This window comes from Zeugodacus cucurbitae, chromosome 2 (genome assembly GCF_028554725.1).
Source record: "Zeugodacus cucurbitae isolate PBARC_wt_2022May chromosome 2, idZeuCucr1.2, whole genome shotgun sequence".
Classification (NCBI taxonomy): Eukaryota; Metazoa; Arthropoda; class Insecta; order Diptera; family Tephritidae; genus Zeugodacus; species Zeugodacus cucurbitae.
This window is the reverse complement of record NC_071667.1, coordinates 28,714,493-28,733,658: the sequence shown is the minus strand read 5'-3', so window position 1 is coordinate 28,733,658 and position 19,166 is coordinate 28,714,493. Positions and strand designations below refer to the sequence as shown.

Genomic DNA, 19,166 nt, shown 5'->3' with positions numbered 1-19,166 from the left:
TTGCATAGTTCATGGCTCTACACAACAAAAACAAAATTTATACTAAACTATCTAATAATCTCTATAATACACGCTCTAAAGCAAATAATGTCAGACGCTCGGTGTTATTTATAATTCTAAAGATAAACCACGTTGCTTATAAGCTTATTTACGTTACGAAACGTTGCGCTGGTGACAATTACATTTGGTAGTTTAAGAATTGATTAGTGTAGTGATAACCGGTGACAGGTGCAGTTTGCCGGACTTCGTGGATCTGAAGGGGATAACTTAAAAAATTGTGTGGAACAGGGATATAATTTATTCTCTATATACTTCGCGTTTTTTGTTTCAATAATCATAAAAGAAGATGTTACCACCAAAGACACCCCTGCTTCGTAAACGGTATCGTATGCAGATATTGATGGCGCTTACATGTGAGTTAAAATTTATAATATCGAGAGACATGGATGGAACTGAATCCAAATCTTCATGAGTTCTTAAAATCCATTAGGCATATTATGATGATATTCAACCTCATGTAGGTTATTTCTCCATTCAAGGGATATATTCTGCGGAATATATGGATCACCCAGTGAACCAGAGAATATATCTGCGGTTTTTCTGAAGTTGAGGAAGAATTTGAAATTGGCACTTTCATCATAAACAAGCATAGGTTTTAATAATGAGAGCGGCGAATAAGCAACAAGTTCTTGTTTAATCGGATATTGTGTTTTAAAACTAGAGGATATAAAAAGCAAGAAGTGCAGACGGACTCCAAAAAGTAGAAAATTATCGTAATCTGAATTAGAAAGAGGCGGTCGAAGACTAAGGTAGATATGTATTTGTCCTAAAAATCCATAGTGGGGTATAGTTTCTCTGTACACATCTGGTTTTGCTTGAGTTATACATAGTAGAGTTAAACAAGTTAATAATATAGAAATCTGAATATGCAAAAATCTATGAGCCGTTAACGAATGGTCTTTTGTATTATGTTACAGATCATATTATGAACTTCGCACACGGTCTTGGCATTGGATGGGTGTCCCCCACGGTGGAAATAATACAGTCGCCCGATACACCTTTGAGTTTTCCCGTGACCGTTGACCAGGTATCATGGATTGGTTCACTCTTCGGTTTCGGCTTTTTGAGTGGAAATATACTATTTGGTCTGACTATAAATCGATTTAGTCGCAAATTGAATATGTACTTATTAGCTTTCCCTCATATGGTGAGGAAGAAAAACTGTTACAATTTTGATACGCTATAATCCACCGAACACATTAAATTTCAGCTATTTTGGATCTTAAATTATTTTGTACAAAGTGTGGAGTATCTGTATGCAGGGCGATTCTTTGCTGGTGTCACAAGCGGCGGTTTGTTTGTTGTCGCGCCGATTTTCCTCAGTGAAATTGTAGACAAAGAGTGAGAGTGTTAACTTTACTAAATGAAAGGAGAGTTTTAATATATTTCAATTTTTTTTTTATAGAATTCGTGGTGCACTCATGTCCATGGGCATGATGTTCCTTAGTTGCGGTGTGCTCATTGGCTTCATATTGCCCACAAAAATCGATTACTACCTTACACCGTGTATTGCACTGGCGCTGCCCATACTTTACGTTGTGGTGGTTTGTTTCTTCCCGGAGACACCACAAAGCCTCCTGCGAAGTGGGCAACTGGCCGAAGCGGAAGCAGCTTTTAATTTCTACAAAGGCGTTGACTACGAAAAGAAACCACGAACGAGCATAAGCGTTGACGAATCGAAAACATCAACGGAAGGGCAAAGCGAATTTGAAGATTTAAAAACGATAATTTTGACCGGTGACGCCAACGTGCCCGTAAAACTACATGACTTTTGTGAGTGTTCTGCGAACTGTTTTTGAATTCTAATTATTTGTACATACAATTATTTGTTGTGACAGTTGAAAGGTCGGCGCTCAAGGCATTTGCTCACACCTTTGTGCTCTGCATCTTATATCAATGGTCGGGGAGTTTCGCCTTCCTCAACTACATGACTTCAATATTTGCCGCTTCCAGCTCTACAATGGATCCTTATTTGTCTACCACAATTGTGGGCGTTTCGCATATATGTGGAACATTATTTGCCACCTTGTTTGTGGAACGATTTGGTAGAAGGGTGCTGTTGTTCTGTTCCACCACAGCCATGATTATTGGCATGTTTGGGTTCGGTGCTTTTGAACAGTTCGCCGGTGCGCACACGAAGGATCAATATGCCACGTGGGTGCCATTTGCCTTTATGCTAGTTGTGGTTTTCACTTCCGCCAGTGGACTCTTTGGAAATTTCTTCACCATGGTTGTGGAAATATTGCCTGTGAAGGTATTTTAATATTTTTATAACTTTTACAAATACATAGATGTTTATTGAACTAAAGATTCCAACTTTGTTCAAAAACTTTTCTATTTCTTCACTTAATTACCTTTCTTTTTTTTCGTTTTTGTTTTAGATCCGTGCCGAGGCATTATCGATATCGATGTGCTTTGTGAGTCTTCTAGTGTTCGTGATCTTGAAGATATACCCTTATTTCCTATTCGAATTGGGTATTCCTGCCACAATGTACACCTGTGGTGCAATATCTATAGTTACCACAATATATTTGTATATATTTATGCCGGAGACGAAAGGAAAATCAATGGACAAAAACTAAATAATATTTTATAGGTATATCTTGTTTTGTAAAATATTCAAATAAAATTGTTCAGTATTATATATCTGTACGTTAACCATATATTCCTTAAAGAATTCCTATCTGTATTCATTGAGTGATATATTCTGAATCAAAACAAGTAAGGAAGGGCTAAGTTCGGGTGTAACCGAACATTTTATACTCTCGCAATTTATTTATTTAACTTTATTTATATTATATAATACACAATTTGACTCACATATTTGTCATATATATTGTATAAAGTCCATTGAAAGTCGGAAACCATAATATTAGGTTAGAAGCACCGAGGTCCTCGTGTTCGATATATGGGGCCTTGAAAACCTATGGTCCGATTTCGGCTATTTTTAGAATGGGGCTGCCACACTATAAATGCAGTATTTATGCAAAGTTCTGCATCGATATCTTCACTAGTGCTTACTTTATATATTGTAAAGTAAACGATTCAGATCGTCTTCAAAGTTCTGGTATATAGGAAGTAGGCGTGGTTGTGAAACGATTTGGCCTATTTTCCCAACATATCATTGGGATGAAAGAAAACTATTACAAACCAAGTTTCATTGAAATCGGTCGAGTAGTTCCTGAGATATGGTGTTGACCCATAAGTGGGCGACGCCACGCCCATTTTCCATTTTGTAAAAAACTCTGAGTGCAGCTCTGCCATTTCTTATGTAAAATTTAGTGTTTCTGACGTTTTTCGTTAGTGAGTTAACCCACTTTTAGTAATTTTCAACCCAACTTTTGGCTAAAAAAAAACGACTGCAGAAAGTTTGGTTTATATAGCTCTATTGGTTTGCGAGATATGTACAAAAAACTTAGTAGGGGGCGGGGCCACGCCCACTTCCCTAAAAAACAACATCCAAATATGCCCCTTCATAGTGCGATCCTCCATACTAAATTTTATTTCCATAGCTTTATTTATGGCTTAGTTATGGCACTTTATGTGTTTTCGGTTTTCACCATTTTGTGGGCGTGGCAGTGGTCCGATTTTGCTCATTTTCGAAGCAACCTTCCTGTGGTGCCAATAAATAAGTGTGCCAAGTTTCATCAAGATATCTTAAACATTCGGATTTGAACTCCACTCTTCACCCTGATCACTTTGGTATATATAACCCTATATCTAACTCGTTTAGTTTTGGGTGTTACAAACAACCGTTATGTGAACAAAACTATAATACTCTCTTTAGCAACTTTTGTTGCGAGAGTATAATGAATAGAGACAATATTCCGATACCCGATATTAAAATAAAATGATTAATCTATTTAAGTGAGAGTTCAACAATTCAATGCTTTATTCTTTATAGTCCTAATTTTTTATTAGACATTAGACATGCAACGAGTCTCAATTTTTGCCCACGTAAATATGTTTATATGTACGATTCTAATCCTTATCCATTGATTTGCCTTTCGTCTCCGGTAGAAAGATGTACAGATAGATACCAGCAGCCACACAAACACTAGCACAGGAGTACATAGTAACGGTAATACCCAATTCAAATAGGAAAAATGGATACAACTTCAGTGTTATAAATACTAAAATGCTGTTAAATAACATACAAATAGATAAAGCCTGGACCCGTATCTAAAAACAACAAAAAATTGTTTATTGTATAAACCTATTCATAATCTCTTCTAACACCCACCTTTGCCGGGTGCATCTCCACGACGATGGTGAAAAATATACCAAAAACCCCATAGGAGGCCGTAAACACCACCAACATCATGAATACAATTGGTACCCAGTTGTAGGCGGCCTTCGTTTCTGCGTCGGTAAATTGTACGAATGCACCGAAACTGTACATGCCCGCCATCATGCCAACAGCCGATGATAGAAGCAGTGGTCGACGTCCGAAACGTTCCACCAACACCGTGGCCGACAGCGAGCCCAATATTTGTACGAATCCCATAACGATGGCGCTAACGTTTGGATCAATTGTCGAACCAGAGGCGGCAAATATATTCGCCATGTAGTTGATGATGGCAAAGCTACCAGACAGCTGATTCAGTAAGCACAAAATTGCGGCGGTGAAGAAATTGAATAACGTCGATCTGTTAACTAGTAAAATATGAAAAGTAAATATTTTGGTGGATGGAAGTTGACCCATATTTGTGCTCCAACTTACAAAAGTCCCTGAGTGTAACAAGCGCTGAGAGGCCTCCTAGCTCAATAGCTGTCTTCAGTTCTTTGAATTCTGCCTCTGTGGCAAGGGTTGCGTAGCAAAGCATTGCATTTTATCCTGTGGTTCAATATTTTTATAGAAGTTGAAGGAGAACTCTGCCTCCTTCTCACGACCATGTTTCAATAAACACTGTGGTGTCTCTGGAAGGAATAAATTTCCCACGAGATAAATAATAGGCAGCACTACAATGATACAGGGTATTAAGTAGTAGTCGAGATAGGTGGCCAATATATAACCGGATAGCAAACCGGTGCTGAAGAACATCATAGCCATGGCGGTGAGGGCACCGCGTATGCTGAAATGGTATGAAGAAAGTTGGGGAAGAGAGCAAGTACATTTAAATTAATACACATTTTCGATTTCAATTTCGTAACAACTAACTCCTTATCCGTTATTTCACTTATATAGACCGGCACAACCAGAAAGATACCAGCACTAGCGAGTCCCGCACTAAAACGTCCTACATACAAATATTCAACACTTTGCACCAGGTAATTGAGTATCCAGAAAATCTAAAACATGTATATTCTTCTATGAAATGTTCTAAGTTGAGTTTTTTCTTTTTACCATATGGGGGAAAGCCAAAATGTACATATTCAGTTTGCGGCCGAAGCGATCCATGGTGAGTCCAAAGAATACATTTCCTGCTATGAAACCTAAACCAAAGGTAGAACCAATCCAAGAAGCGTCATCGGTAGTAACTGGAAAATCTAACGGCGAAGCAGGAGACTGAAGAATATTTAATGTAGGTGAGAGCCAGCCTAGACCTGCAGCATGAGCGAAGGTCATAATATGCTCTAAGAAGAGAAGAAGGAAATTATTATGAAAATGATATATTACAGGTACGTACAGTAAAGATGTTAATAGACACATAATAAAAACGAGAGTTGATATCCCGTATAACGGTTATACTCCAAACTAAGCTTAAGACTATCTCTATATAGAATAATGCCGTAATAGGTTTTTATACGAGCTCAAAATGTGTTCACAGTTGGGCCTACCTACCAGAGTTTATTCGAGCCATCCACCGTGGCCACTTGCCCGAAATCATTTTAGAAACATAATGACAAACCCTTATCTTTATAATAAAGCTAAAATCTTAAAGCTTAATAAAGCTAAATTCGAAAATTTTTCCACAAGTGATATCACAGCTGAAATACCGTATTTGTGTAAAGTTTGATAACGCCATCTTTATTGGTTGCTTATGTATATATTATAAAGTGAAGGAATAAGATGGAATTCACAATTGAGTTATATGGGAAGTTGTCGTGGTTACATGCATTTTCGACACATCATCAGGGTATAGTTCCTCAGATATGGCTTTTGACCCATAAGTGGGTGATGCCACGCCCATTTTCCATTTTGTAAAAAAAATCTGAGTGCATCTTCTTTTTGCTATTTCTTCTGTAAAAATTAGTGTTTCAGACGTTTTTCGTTAGTGAGTAATTGTCTATTTACACTTTGTACACTTCTTTAAGCTTAAACCACGTTAAGGATAGTTCAACAAATGAAAATAAGTTGAAAGACTCTGCAAATATATTTCGCAAATACTCTATTAAGCGTAAAAAACTAGCTGCTACAAGAAGCTCCGCTAACCAAGCGCTGATGAAATGACACCATGACGTTGCAACGCGCTGTCTAATTCAGAACGACAGTTTCATAAAAACAGTTAGACTAAGATGTGGTGAAATTGCCAAGCATTCTCGGATTGTTGTACGCACTCGCAAACCTTTGGGAACAGTTTGTTCATTATGTTCATAATAACTTGGAATTTAAAATACATACTATTTCACTACAAAAACTGACCTGTTAGGGTGGCGAGAATTTGTCTCCGATAGCGTTTATTGAAAATCGCCGATTTCGACTTCGCGTGCATTCTTGTGCTCTATGTGTTATATAATTATTCAAGAAACTTAAAACATCCACAAATTCACATATGTATACTAATGCATGTAAAGTCCGTACTCGTATGCGTGTCAATATTTTAAAGACCGTTCGATTAGAAAATGAGAAATTGAACCGACGTGCTTCATTGCAAATAAATTCTACAACTGTCTGGTAACAAAAGTTTTTAGTTAAAATTTCTCGCTAATCTCAATTTAAACATACAGAATAGACTAACAACAAGGTATATAATTAGTATATCTGCAAATAGTATAATATAATATAGTTGATAAGAATGAGTTTTATGGCATCTCTATGTGATAAGTTCCTCATTTTTGACTGTGTAGAAGAGTAATCAACTCATCTTTCCAGCTAATTTTTTGTCTCACCTATCTTTCAATTTTCATAACCACGTAAAACATTTTGTTCTGTGGTATTAATAACGCTATAGAAATCATTGTTTGTTACTACAGAAGAAGATAATAAATTTTCTGCAAAACTTTACTATTTTATTTTTGGGAATACTCCCTGAGTTTTAACTAAGTTGTAGAAAAATCTCGTTCTATAATTACAGATATTACGTCGTCCGAAATACGAACGTGCGACTAACAGTATAATAGTCTCACGCTCAACACTTGAGCTTAATTGAAACGATAGAAAATTGTGAAATATGCAGCCTCATGAAAATTGTTTATTGTATATTATCTCAGTTATGTGAGCAAATAAATAGTAAGCTTTTAAGTCCATATAATGGAAGCACTAATTATTACTCACCACGGCATAGAAATCTGAAGAGGTACACTGATCATAACATGATGTAAATAAGCCTAAACTAATCTATGTTCATATTTGTAAAACAACGAAATATCTGTCTTGAGTTTTTTAAAAAGTCAAAATATGCATATCTATACTACAATTATAAAGAGGAAAGATTTGTATGTATGTTTGTATTGAATAAAGCTACATTTACCCTGAGTGACATAAGATATATTTATTGCTAGAATCTCAACTTTCTTGAAATAGTTCCCAGGTGAGGCTATTAAAAATACTCTGTGATGGAGAATCTTAATCTGAAACTGAAAATCGTCTTGCAAGTCATTCTCTTCGCATCGCAATCGCGAGCCAGAGAGTCGAGTAACGAGTGCTCGTAGCTGCTTGCTGAACAAAATTTCAAAACCTCCCAAGTACGCCTTTGAGAGTCGGGTACAGAGAGTATGCAGCGGCTTAAAGAACAAAACATTAGAAATATACAAGTTCGCACTAGGGTGTCGAGCTCTGAACGTTCCCAACGCCTTAATAATCAGAGAGAAAGACAACGGACACCAAAGACTAGAGGTCGTAATCAAATTATAGCTCATTGAAAATAAAATATAATTTAATGTTCGAATTTTCCTCATTTTACTTTTTTAAATGAACCCACGCAAGAAATGGCAAGTACATACACATATGTTTAAGCCCGTGCGAAGCCGGAGTGGTCTGCTAGTGTATATATGAATATTTAAAACTTAATGACTATTATTTATGTCTTACCTATTATATAGTATCCAGAACAAACCCAATATGGCAACTTAAATTCAAAAATTTTCAATATAAATCTACACCTTCTGGGTGCACTACATATCAAATATGATAATCCCTTTCTGGTTGATTTTATACAATATAACTCGCTTTACTGTATGGTTTGATGTCAAAAAATTATGAAAATTATCAACAATTACCATACCAAATGTCAACATGCTCGGGATCGAAATATTCATCCAATCATAAAAAAATATTAATTTAAATAAAGCTTTACTTTTTACACTGTACAAAGCTTTAATAATATCTTATTTGTGATATAAACCATTTTGGTGGACAAAACTACCTACACGTGTTGTTTATCTTACATTTCTAGGAAACATTGCGTATACGCAACGTTGGGAGTAACTCATATTGTTAATCAGCATGACATTCGTGTTAGAAATGTATTGTCAATAATGGGTTCTCGCTATTCAAGGAGTAGTTCTGTTTTGTTTTTATACTCTCGCAACAAAAGTTGCTAAAGAGAGTATTATAGTTTTGTTCACCTAACGGTTGTTTGTAAGTCATAAAACTAAACGATCAGGGTGACGAAACGAGTCAAAATCCGAATGTCTGTCTGTCCGTCCGTCCGTCTGTCCGTGCAACGGATAACTTGAGTAAAAATTGAGATATCTTAACGAAACTTGGAACACGTATTCCTTGGCACCCTGAGAAGGTTGCTTTCGAAAATGGGCAAGATCGGACCATTGCCACGCCCACAAAATGGCGAAAACCGAAAACACAAAAAGTGTCATAACTAAGCCATAAATAAAGTTATGAAAATAAAATTTGGAGCATAGGATCGTATTAGGGAGGGGCACATTTGGATGTAATTTTTTGGAAAAGTGGGCGTGACCCCGCCCTCAAATAGGTTTTTTGTATATAACTCGCAAACCAATAAAGCTATATAAACCAAACTTTCTGCAGTCGTGTTTTTCAGCCATTTCCTTATACAGTCCAAAAATGAAAGAAATCGGATCATAACCTCGCCCACCTCCCATACAAAGGTTAGGTTGAAAATGACTAAAAGAGGGTTAGCTCATTAACGAGAAACGTCAGAAACCCTAAATTTTACATAAGAAATAGCAGAAGGAAGCTGCACTCAGATTTTTTTACATCATCTTTTTTTACGTGGCATCTCCCACTTATGGATAGAATATGGGCGAAATCGGTTCATAACCACGCCTACTCCCCATATAACTCAATTTTGAATTCCATCTGATTCGTTCACTTTATAATATATACCTTAGGAACCAAAGAAGATAGCGGAATAAAACTTTACATAAGTACTGTATTTGAGCTGTGACATCACTTGTGGAAAAATTGTCAAAATCGGACCATGACTTTTCAAGGCCCCTGATATCAAACATGAAGAACTCAGTACCTAAGGGTAATTTTCACCGAAAATATAGGTAAATCTCTCAGATATTTTATGATATGAAATTAAGTGAGCGTATAGTCTTCGATGTATTGTATCTTGGTGGCGAAAAGGAGTGAAATCGGTTCAGGAATTACCTCAGTCCCCATATACTATTTATGTGATGATTTTCGTTATTCTATTGAAGTTTATGCCGAATATATGGGTCGAATTGTGTTATCTTTATAAAATTGCATCAATAAATTGCGAGAGTATAAAATGTTCGGTTGCACCCGAACTTAGCCTTTCCTTACTTGTTGTTTAATGACTTCGTGCGATCGCCATTGCATTGATTTCCCCAGCTTTTTCGTAAGTTTTGAACATAACTTCTTGCACTTCTTTGGCAATATTTCTTTAATTTGTTTCCAGTCCCTAATATTGTAAATCCGCATTATAATATTGTAAATTTTCAACCCTTTTTAAACGATTGAACATAAATTTTCAATTGGCCTTTGCGGTGTTGTTTTTTGGTAAAATGGACAGTAGTTCAAGATCCAAAGACGAGTATCCAGCGCAGTCTGTTTGGGGTCATTATGATGGTGAAACAGATATCGACCTCTCCATCCAGAGACATCTGCACTTTGATTAAATTTTATTCTTAAAATATCAATGTTTTTCTTGGCAGTCATTATTCCGGTGATTGGGACAAGCTGCGGCAAAGCTTCCCCAAACCATGATGGAAAGTCCACCGTGTTCACGAGTTGGAAAACCTTCCTCTCTTTACATTTACGCACCGGAACAGAAAACAAAAAATGTTGTTTATCAAGCTGGATTACATTGAAAAAATGTAGAAAAATCGCAAATGTATGCTTTTCAACACAAAATAAATTGAACTTTCTTTTCTTTTCAAAACAAATAATTTCACGCAGGGCAACGGCAGCGGGGTCAACTAGTTTTTTATATTGTTGAGTACATTCTCTACTCAACTTCTCAGCCAAACTACCTGTTTTGTTGTCAAGATTTAAAGTTTATTCCGACGGTTGATATGATAACGGCAAAATGAAAACATCGGCTAATAGGTATAGTTGCTTGTGTTACCAAACAGTGCGGCCAAATGGTATGAAATACCAAGAGTTTCATTTTCATTAAACGTACAAAAGAGTATGAATACATTGGTAGGAAATGCAATGCGGAACATCGGTCAAAGCTCTAACAAAAATTTATCATGTTAACATTTATCATGAAAATTGATAATTTATGTTCGGATTTCTTCTATTTTTATACTGTATATTCAAGTGCCTGAAGGGCACGACTATAGAGAGTTTCGTTATTCCACCTTTACTAGCTTACGAGATATGTACAAAAAACTATTTCCTATTTTCCCAATTTCCCATTAAAATTACATCCATATATCTCACTCCCTAGTGTGATCCTTTGCACCAAATTTTACTTTTTTAACTTTATTTATGGTTTAATTATTAACCTTTATATGTTTTCGGTTTTCGCCATTTTGTGGGCGTGGCTGAGCTATGAATTCGCCCTTCTTCGAAAGCAACCTTCTTATGGTGTTAAGAAACACGTGTACACGTAGATAGACATCCGGCTTTCCACTCTACTCGTCACCCTGATCATTTTGTTATATATAATTCTATATCTAACTCATTTAGTTTTAGGACTTACCACCAATATTCTCGTAGCAACTTGTTGCGAGAGTATAAATATATTCTAACCCGATTCGCAAATAAACGTCGTCATAGCATTCTCCTATGCACAAGAGATTGTTACTAAGAAACAGTTGTTATTATAAACCAAATTGTCACTGTGTGCTTTCCTATAGACAAATTGAATGACTGCTTAATAAATTTCAAATAAGCTCGCTATCTATATCCCCACATACGTCATGTGTTCCCGAAATTTTAGTGACAAAAATTTTGAGGAAATAAAAGTAAAGGCGTCAACTAAAAAGTCAACGATGTCACCGATAAAAGGGGCATTCCGCGCTATTGTAACAATAAAAAAAGAATGAAACTAATTTTCATCTATTTTTTACGTTTCGCGTATTATAAAAAGCTAGAGAAACGAATAGTTAAGTAGCGAGATTGTTCATAAATTATACAAAAGTTTTACAATTTATCTCACACTCAAGAGATGACATACATATTTTATCTAATCGCGATTTTTTGAATACATAAATACTTATACTTTTTTATACTCTCGCAATTAAGTTGCTAAAGAGAGTATAATAGTTTTGTTCAATTAACGATTGGTTGTAAGTCCTAAAACTAAAAGTGTCAGATATAGAGTGATCAGGATGACGAGTGAAGTTGAAATCCGGATGTCTATCTGCCCGTCCGTCCGTGATGAAACTTGGTACACGTATTTATTTACACCATAAGAAGGTTAAGTTCGAAGATGGGCGTAATCAGACCACTTCCACGCCCACAAAATGGTGATAACCGAAAACCCATAAGGGGCTAAGCCATAAAATAGCCTAAGGAAGTGAAATTTGGTACAAAGGAACGTTCTAGGAAGTGCCATGACCCCGCCCCTACTAAGTTTTTTGTACATATCTCGTAAACTATTAAAGCTATGTCAACGAAACTCTCAGGAGATATTTTCTTCAGTCAGTTCCGTTTACAGTCTAAAAATTGAAGAAATCTGATCTGATCTGATTTTAACCACGTCCACTTCCCATACAAAGGTTATGTTGCAACTAACTAAAAATGCTTTGATTCACTAAGGAAAAACACCATAAACCCTAAATTTCATTATAATGGTGGTACAGAAGCGCTGCACTCAAATTGGTTTACAAATATTAAATGGGCGTGTCTCTGACCACTTATGGGTCAGAAACCATATCTCCGAAACTACTCGACCAATTTCATTTAAAATCAATTCATAATATTTTCCTGGCATCCTAATGATATCTTATGCAAATAGACCAAAACGGTTCACAGCCACGCATATTTCCCATTCACCAGAACTTTGAAATCGATCTGAATCGTTTACGGTACTTTGCACAAATATTGCATTAATAGTGATGGCCCTTCTAAAAATCGCCGAAATCGGCCCATAATTTTTCAAGGTTCTATATGAGCACCTCAGAGCTTCTTATATATTGTTTACCGAAAATATAGGTACATATATATCATGAAATTCATAGGGAATATTTTTCTTCTAATAATATGTTTTCATGCCAAAAATGAGTGAAATCGGGTCTTAACTTTCCCTAGCTCCCATATACCTATTATTAGGGGTTTCCAACTTTCCATTGATTTTATATCATATCGGCTATATATATATATACATATATATACGTAGGTCATTTTTTTTTTTTATATTAACACGTAGGTTGTCGTACTTTTTGCGACACATCAAAATTCATGGGGTGCCACGCCGCAGGAAAACGTGCGACAGGGATTGTCGACATTCAACTTTGTCTGGCATTTTAATAAAATAAAATAATTTTATAGAATAAAAGACAAACATAAGATGAAACAGATAACAATAAAGAACCGCAAGACACATTTTCGTACCATTTGATCAGTGCCACGCCGCACAAAATCGCTATAAAAAACCAACAGGTTATGACAAAAAAAAACCGGGAAAGGTTTTCGTCAAAACCGCTTGGCAGGCAATGTGTTAATAAAATTGAATAAATAAATTGTTATAGTAATATATGTTCCGTTACAACCGAATTTAGCCTTTCTTACTTTTTATTATTATATATATAATATATAATGTCATACTATCATAATTCATCCTCTTTTGGTTATTGTTTTTTTATAATTAAATATATTCAAAATATGAATATTGAAATTAAAAAAATAAACATTAAAGTATTGATATTTTATCTTTGCTTTACTTCTATTCATTCAATTGTCTTAATAACGTCTGCAAATAAATTTGCTATATTCCTCATTTTTCTGGTAATAAGTCGGCTTTGAAGAATTTTCGAGCAGTTTCACAATCACAAACTACATGTCTTATATTCTCGCTGAATCGGGTACCACATAAGACCCACAACAATGCACGATCTGCTCCTGGTTTTCATTTTGGTGGGAAGATTTGGGCGCAAATCACTTATATTGGCATCGACCGCTGGCATGGCACTGGGCATGTTCGGCTTTGGTGAGTTCGTACAATCCAACGAAGATGCAACAAAAGCCGAATACAATTATTTTCCACTAATGGCATTGGCATTTGTCATCGCAACATCTCATTGACTTTTACGATAATTGTATAAATACTGCCGGAAAAGGTTAGGGTGATCTGAGAGTGTAATTGAATTTTGAATTTGAGAGTATTGAATTTTGAAATTATTTTTATTTCTTTGTTGTTTTTGTTTCAGATTCGCGCTCAAGCTCCATCTATTACAATGATGTTTTGCAGCTCAGTGATCACACACACCGAGTCCATTTCCTCATATTTCTGCCTGAAACGAAAGGGAAATCAATATCGAATGATTGAGACACTAATTATGAATTGTTAATGAAGTTCGTGGAATAAGAAATAGAGGCCGTTAATATTTAAACAGAATTTAAACAATGTCAGCGTTTTCTTCTCGTTTAGTGTTGTATCAGATTTTTCGGTCCAGCTCGATGAACAGCTAAAACAAATTATTAATTAATATTTCAGTGTAATAAAACTATCCAAATCTTACATCAAGTCGGATATGACTCGCGTTTTTTGTCGATATTAAAACGGAATTCGGAATAATTCTCGTGTAGGACCATCATGATATTAATAAACCTGCCCCAACTGGTTGTAATATGACACAAAAGAGTTCACAAAAATATGTTGTGAATTTCTTTTTCATCCAGATCGAGCGCATGACAGTATTGCCAAAATGATAAGTAGAACAGTGATAAAGAAATAAGTAATTTGCAGATCCTTGTCAAGCATTATAACAAAAAAAAAAAAAACAAAATAAGTGTAAGCAAACAACTCTTCCAGACATGTCCAATCTTTAAAACCCATTTAGACAGTGTGAGTATAAAAATTAACTTATAAATAGCAATAGTTTAATAAAAATTATAGTTTTATGGCATGCACTCTTTTGATCATAAGCCGCTTATTAATTTGTTTTTGAATTGATCTTAGATAAAGCAAAGCAAAGCAAAACAAAAGCACTACACTGATTTAGGTTACCAAAATTTTGATAGTTAGAGAATTGATTAGTGCAGTGATAGCAGGTGACAGGTGCAGGTCGTTGGACTTAGTGGATCTGAAGATCTGAAGAGGATTTTTTAATAAACTTTGTGGAAAAGTGCGATTTTTTATTTAATCTCTATATATTTCACGGTTTTTGTTTAAAAATCATAAAAGAAGATGTTACTACCAAAGATACCGCTGCTTGATAAACGGTATCGTATGCAGATATTGGTGACGCTTATATGTGAGTTCATACGAATTGATTAAATTAAATGAAAATTTATAATATCTAAAGACGTATGATATCGTGAAAGACGTAAATTCAAAACTTCACGGGTTCTGAAAATACGTCCAATTTAATTTTAAGACTTTCAGCGACAAGAACGTTATTGGTCAGTTCAGCGTATAAATTGTACATAACAGTTATGGATCACTCAGTGAACCAGAAAACATATCACTCAATGCTCTTTAGTTTGGATCTGAACCTGGTCTTAAGTGACCTTTGATTGCGTGGGATATCTTTGCTTTTTCTGGTGCTGAGGAAGAATTTAAGGATCACTCAGTGTATTGGAAATTGGCACTTTTATTATAAACAAGCATAGGTTTTAATAATGAAAGCGACAAATAAACAACAAGTTCAGGTTGAATCGAATATTGCATTGTAAAACCTATCCTCTGGAAAAAAGCAAGAAGCGCAGACGGACTCCAAAAAGTAGGAAATTGTTGTAATCTCCATTTCTATTATGATTTACAAACGATATTAAAAAAATTGAGATCCACAAAATAGAATGAGCTAAGTATCGTTAACGACTGGTCTTTTATTTTCTCTTTCAGATTATATTGTGCTCTTTTCACATGGTCTAGGTATTGGATGGGTGTCCCCCACGGTGGAAATAATACAGTCGCCCGATACACCTTTGAGTTTTCCCGTGACCGTTGACCAAGTATCATGGATTGGTTCACTCTTCGGTTTCGGCTTTTTGAGTGGAAATATATTATTTGGTCTGACTATGAATCGATTAAGTCGCAAATTCAATATGTACCTTTTGGCTTTCCCTCATATGGTGAGGAAGGAAAACTGTTACAATTTTGATACGCTATAATCCACCGAACACATTAAATTTCAGCTTTTTTGGATCTTAACTTATATTGTACATAATGTGGATTATCTGTATGCAGGACGGTTCTTTGCTGGTATCACCGCCGGCGGTTTGTTCGTTGTCGCGCCTATTTTCGTCAGTGAAATTGTAGACAAAGAGTGAGAGTGTCAACTTTACTAAATGAAAGGAGAGTTTTTATATATTTCAATTTTTTTTTATAGAATTCGTGGTGGACTTATGTCCATGGGCATGAATATTTTCAGTTGCGGCGTGCTCATTGGTTTCATATTACCCACAAAAGTCGATTACTACGTTATACCCTGTATTGTACTGGCGCTGCCCATACTTTACCTTTTGTTGTTTTGTTTCTTCCCGGAGACACCACAAAGCCTCCTGAGAAGTGGACACCTGACCGAAGCGGAAGCAGCTTTTAATTTCTACAAAGGCATTGACCACGAAAAGAAGCCACGGACGAGCATACGCGTTGAAGAATCGAAAACAGCAACGGAAGGGCAAAGGGAATTTGAAGATTTAAAAACGATCATTTTGTCGGGTGAAGCAAACGTGCCCATTAAACTACATGACTTTTGTGAGTGTTCTTCGAACTGTTACTGAACTCTAATTATTTGTACATAAAATTCTTTGTTGTTACAGTTGAAAGGTCAGCGCTCAAGGCATTTGCTCACACATTTGTGCTCTGCATCTTATGTCAATGGTCGGGGAGTTTCGCTTTCCTCAACTACATGACTTCAATATTTGCCAATTCCAGCTCTACACTGGATCCTTATTTGTCTACCATAATTGTGGGCGTATCACATATATGTGGAACATTATTCGCCGCCTTGTTCGTGGATCGATTCGGTAGAAGGGGGCTGTTGTTTTCTACCACCACCGCCATGATTATTGGCATGTTTGGGTTCGGTGCTTATGAACAGATCGCCGATGCGTACACGAAAGCTCAATATGGCAATTGGGTACCACTTGTTTTTATGCTAATTGTCGTTATCAGTTCCGCTAGTGGGATCTTTGGAAATATCTTCACCATAGTGGTGGAAATATTGCCTGTGAAGGTATTTTTACAAATATATAGATGCCTTTTGAACTAAAGATTCCAACTTTGTTCAAAAACTTTACTATTTCCTCACTTAATTTCCTTTCTTTTTTTCGTTTTTTTTTTAGATCCGTGCCGAGGCATTATCGATAACGATGTGTTTTATGAGTCTTCTAGTGTTCGTGATATTGAAGTTATATCCTTATTTCCTATTCGAATTGGGTATTCCTGCCACAATGTTTACCTGTGGGGCAATATCTGTAGTTACCACGATATATTTGTATATATTTATGCCGGAGACGAAAGGAAAATCAATGGACGAAGAGTAAATGTTTTGTAAAATATTCAAATAAAATTGCTCAGAATTAAAGATCTTTAAATAAATATATACAGTTATGTGAAAAATAATAAGGACAGCGATGAATAAAAAGTAAACTTCAATACAAATTTACTAATAGACATTTTTGTCACCTAAGTGCCTTTTTTTATCACTCAATATTTGTAAAAACAAATTCCATAAGAAAATTGTAAAGTTTACCACACACTTAGTAACCAGCCATTTTTTGTTCAACAAGGTCAAAATACGAGTGTGCGTTTAAATAAGGACAGCGTGTTGTTTCAATATAATAACGAAAGTATTTTTAGTAAAACGTGTTTATTTTCAAAGATAATGTAAGAATAATTATTTTAGTTTCAATATCAATCAATTAGAACATGATTCTTTTCTTTACTGAACCAATATGGGAAAGGGTAAGCCGTGACATCAAAACTTGAGAACATTTTAAAAAATTTGTCAAAATTTTAATGTGTACAGAAAAGTAGCAAATATAATTTAAGATTCCAAAATAATAGTTGAATAAGCCATTACAGGGCTTCCTAAGATTGAAATACGCAATAAGAAGCCCAAAATATCATTGTCTGTCTAAAAACTATAATTCGCTTGTGAAGTCAACAATTTTCCAGAATTCTGTAACGGATTTCCGGTTTTAATCTGCCAAAACCTTTTTAGTAAAACTTAAGCTGTCTTTATTTTTTTTTTCACATGTCAAAAACGGCAAATTATAAAAAAAAAAAAAATTTAAATAAAATACAAAGGTTTGCTAAATCTTGGTAAAACTAAAAAAACATTTAATTTGAATATGTTGGCAATGAATTTGCTTCATTAGTTGTCTTTGATTTCCTCACATTTCTAGATGGACATGGACTTCATCTACTCTAGGACACTGTCCTTATTATTTTTCGCATAACTATATTTCTTAAAGAATTTTGGAACGGAATTATTGAGTAATAAGGAAAATACTGAGACGGAATTGTTTTGATGTGCCGATAGATATTTGGTAAAGGAGGAAGCTCATTTAATAAATATGCTCTATATTCGATGTGTGATATATTCTGTATTCTGAATCAAAAGTATTATCCAGTTTTATAAATCAGCGAACTATTAAAGTTATTATTTTAGAACATACACCAGTTTTATTATTTATATTGTTAAGTACTTCCTCTACCCAACTTCTCAGCGAAACTGAGTCTGCCTGCTTTGTTGTCTAGCCTTATGGGCGGTATGATAATGGCAAAACGAAAACTTCGGTTAATAGGTATAGTTGTTTGTGTTACCAAACAGTGCGGCCAAATTGTATGAAATACCAAGAGTTGCATTTTCATTAAACGTACAAACGAGTGTGAATACATTGGTAGGAAATGAAATGCGGAACATCGGACAAATCTCTAATCAAAAAAATCGTTACATTCAAAAACTCTATAACTTTTATTATATTTTTGTTAAAAATCAAAAATTGTCTTCAAAAATATTATTCGAATTCAAAATATTAGCTACCAGCAGTGTTTGATTAATTTTTGTAAGGATAAGAGCCGAATGTTTATTTCTAACGAACTATAAAATGGATTATTAATATTAATTTTAATATAAAGTTTTCGGTAGAGGTTTTTTAAAACGTATAACTTCAAACTGGTGGTGTCAACTCCACAAGCCAATCTTTTCAATGTAACGACCTAATTTATCAATGCAAAAACCAATGCTTAAACCGAGTTTAAGATGGCACCAAGGGCATGTGATATATGTATATGTAAATTAGATTTCCAGAGAAATTGTGTTCTGAACAGTTATAAAAATTAACAAAACTCTTTAGCAAATAAATTAATGATTTAGAATGTTTTAAAAATATTTTCCTGTGTGGTGAAGACATTCAGGTGCACCCTGTA

The 19,166-nt window shown here is 35.2% G+C and overlaps 2 protein-coding genes across 2 annotated transcripts; one reads left to right on the top strand and one right to left on the bottom strand.

The window, feature by feature from the left end:
- Window positions 1-17,290, top strand: LOC105213596 (uncharacterized). Its single transcript, XM_054225784.1, has 11 exons — window positions 1-413; window positions 978-1,207; window positions 1,271-1,401; window positions 1,466-1,833; window positions 1,899-2,314; window positions 2,442-2,640; window positions 15,630-15,859; window positions 15,923-16,053; window positions 16,117-16,484; window positions 16,550-16,965; window positions 17,075-17,290. The coding sequence occupies exons 1-11, from the start codon at window positions 347-349 to the stop codon at window positions 17,273-17,275; spliced, it is 2,757 nt and encodes a 918-aa protein (XP_054081759.1). The 5' UTR covers window positions 1-346; the 3' UTR covers window positions 17,276-17,290.
- Window positions 1,899-6,788, bottom strand: LOC114804159 (facilitated trehalose transporter Tret1). Its single transcript, XM_054229050.1, is given in 8 exon segments — window positions 1,899-2,306; window positions 2,415-4,242; window positions 4,304-4,716; window positions 4,784-4,870; window positions 4,873-5,135; window positions 5,222-5,352; window positions 5,408-5,637; window positions 6,647-6,788. Coding segments are annotated over 7 exon segments (1,395 nt in total). The 5' UTR covers window positions 6,717-6,788; the 3' UTR covers window positions 1,899-2,306; window positions 2,415-4,041.
- Window positions 17,291-19,166: the final 1,876 nt, after the last annotated feature.

Bases quoted from the DNA above. Each gene is read 5' to 3' on its own strand.
- LOC105213596 (XM_054225784.1), top strand. From the start codon at position 347: ATGTTACCACCAAAGACACCCCTGCTTCGTAAACGGTATCGTATGCAG. The intron at 2,641-15,629 runs AAATAATATTTT...TTTCTCTTTCAG, and splicing joins AAAATCAATGGACAAAAACT to ATTATATTGTGCTCTTTTCA. The intron at 16,485-16,549 runs GTGAGTGTTCTT...TTGTTGTTACAG, and splicing joins CATTAAACTACATGACTTTT to TTGAAAGGTCAGCGCTCAAG.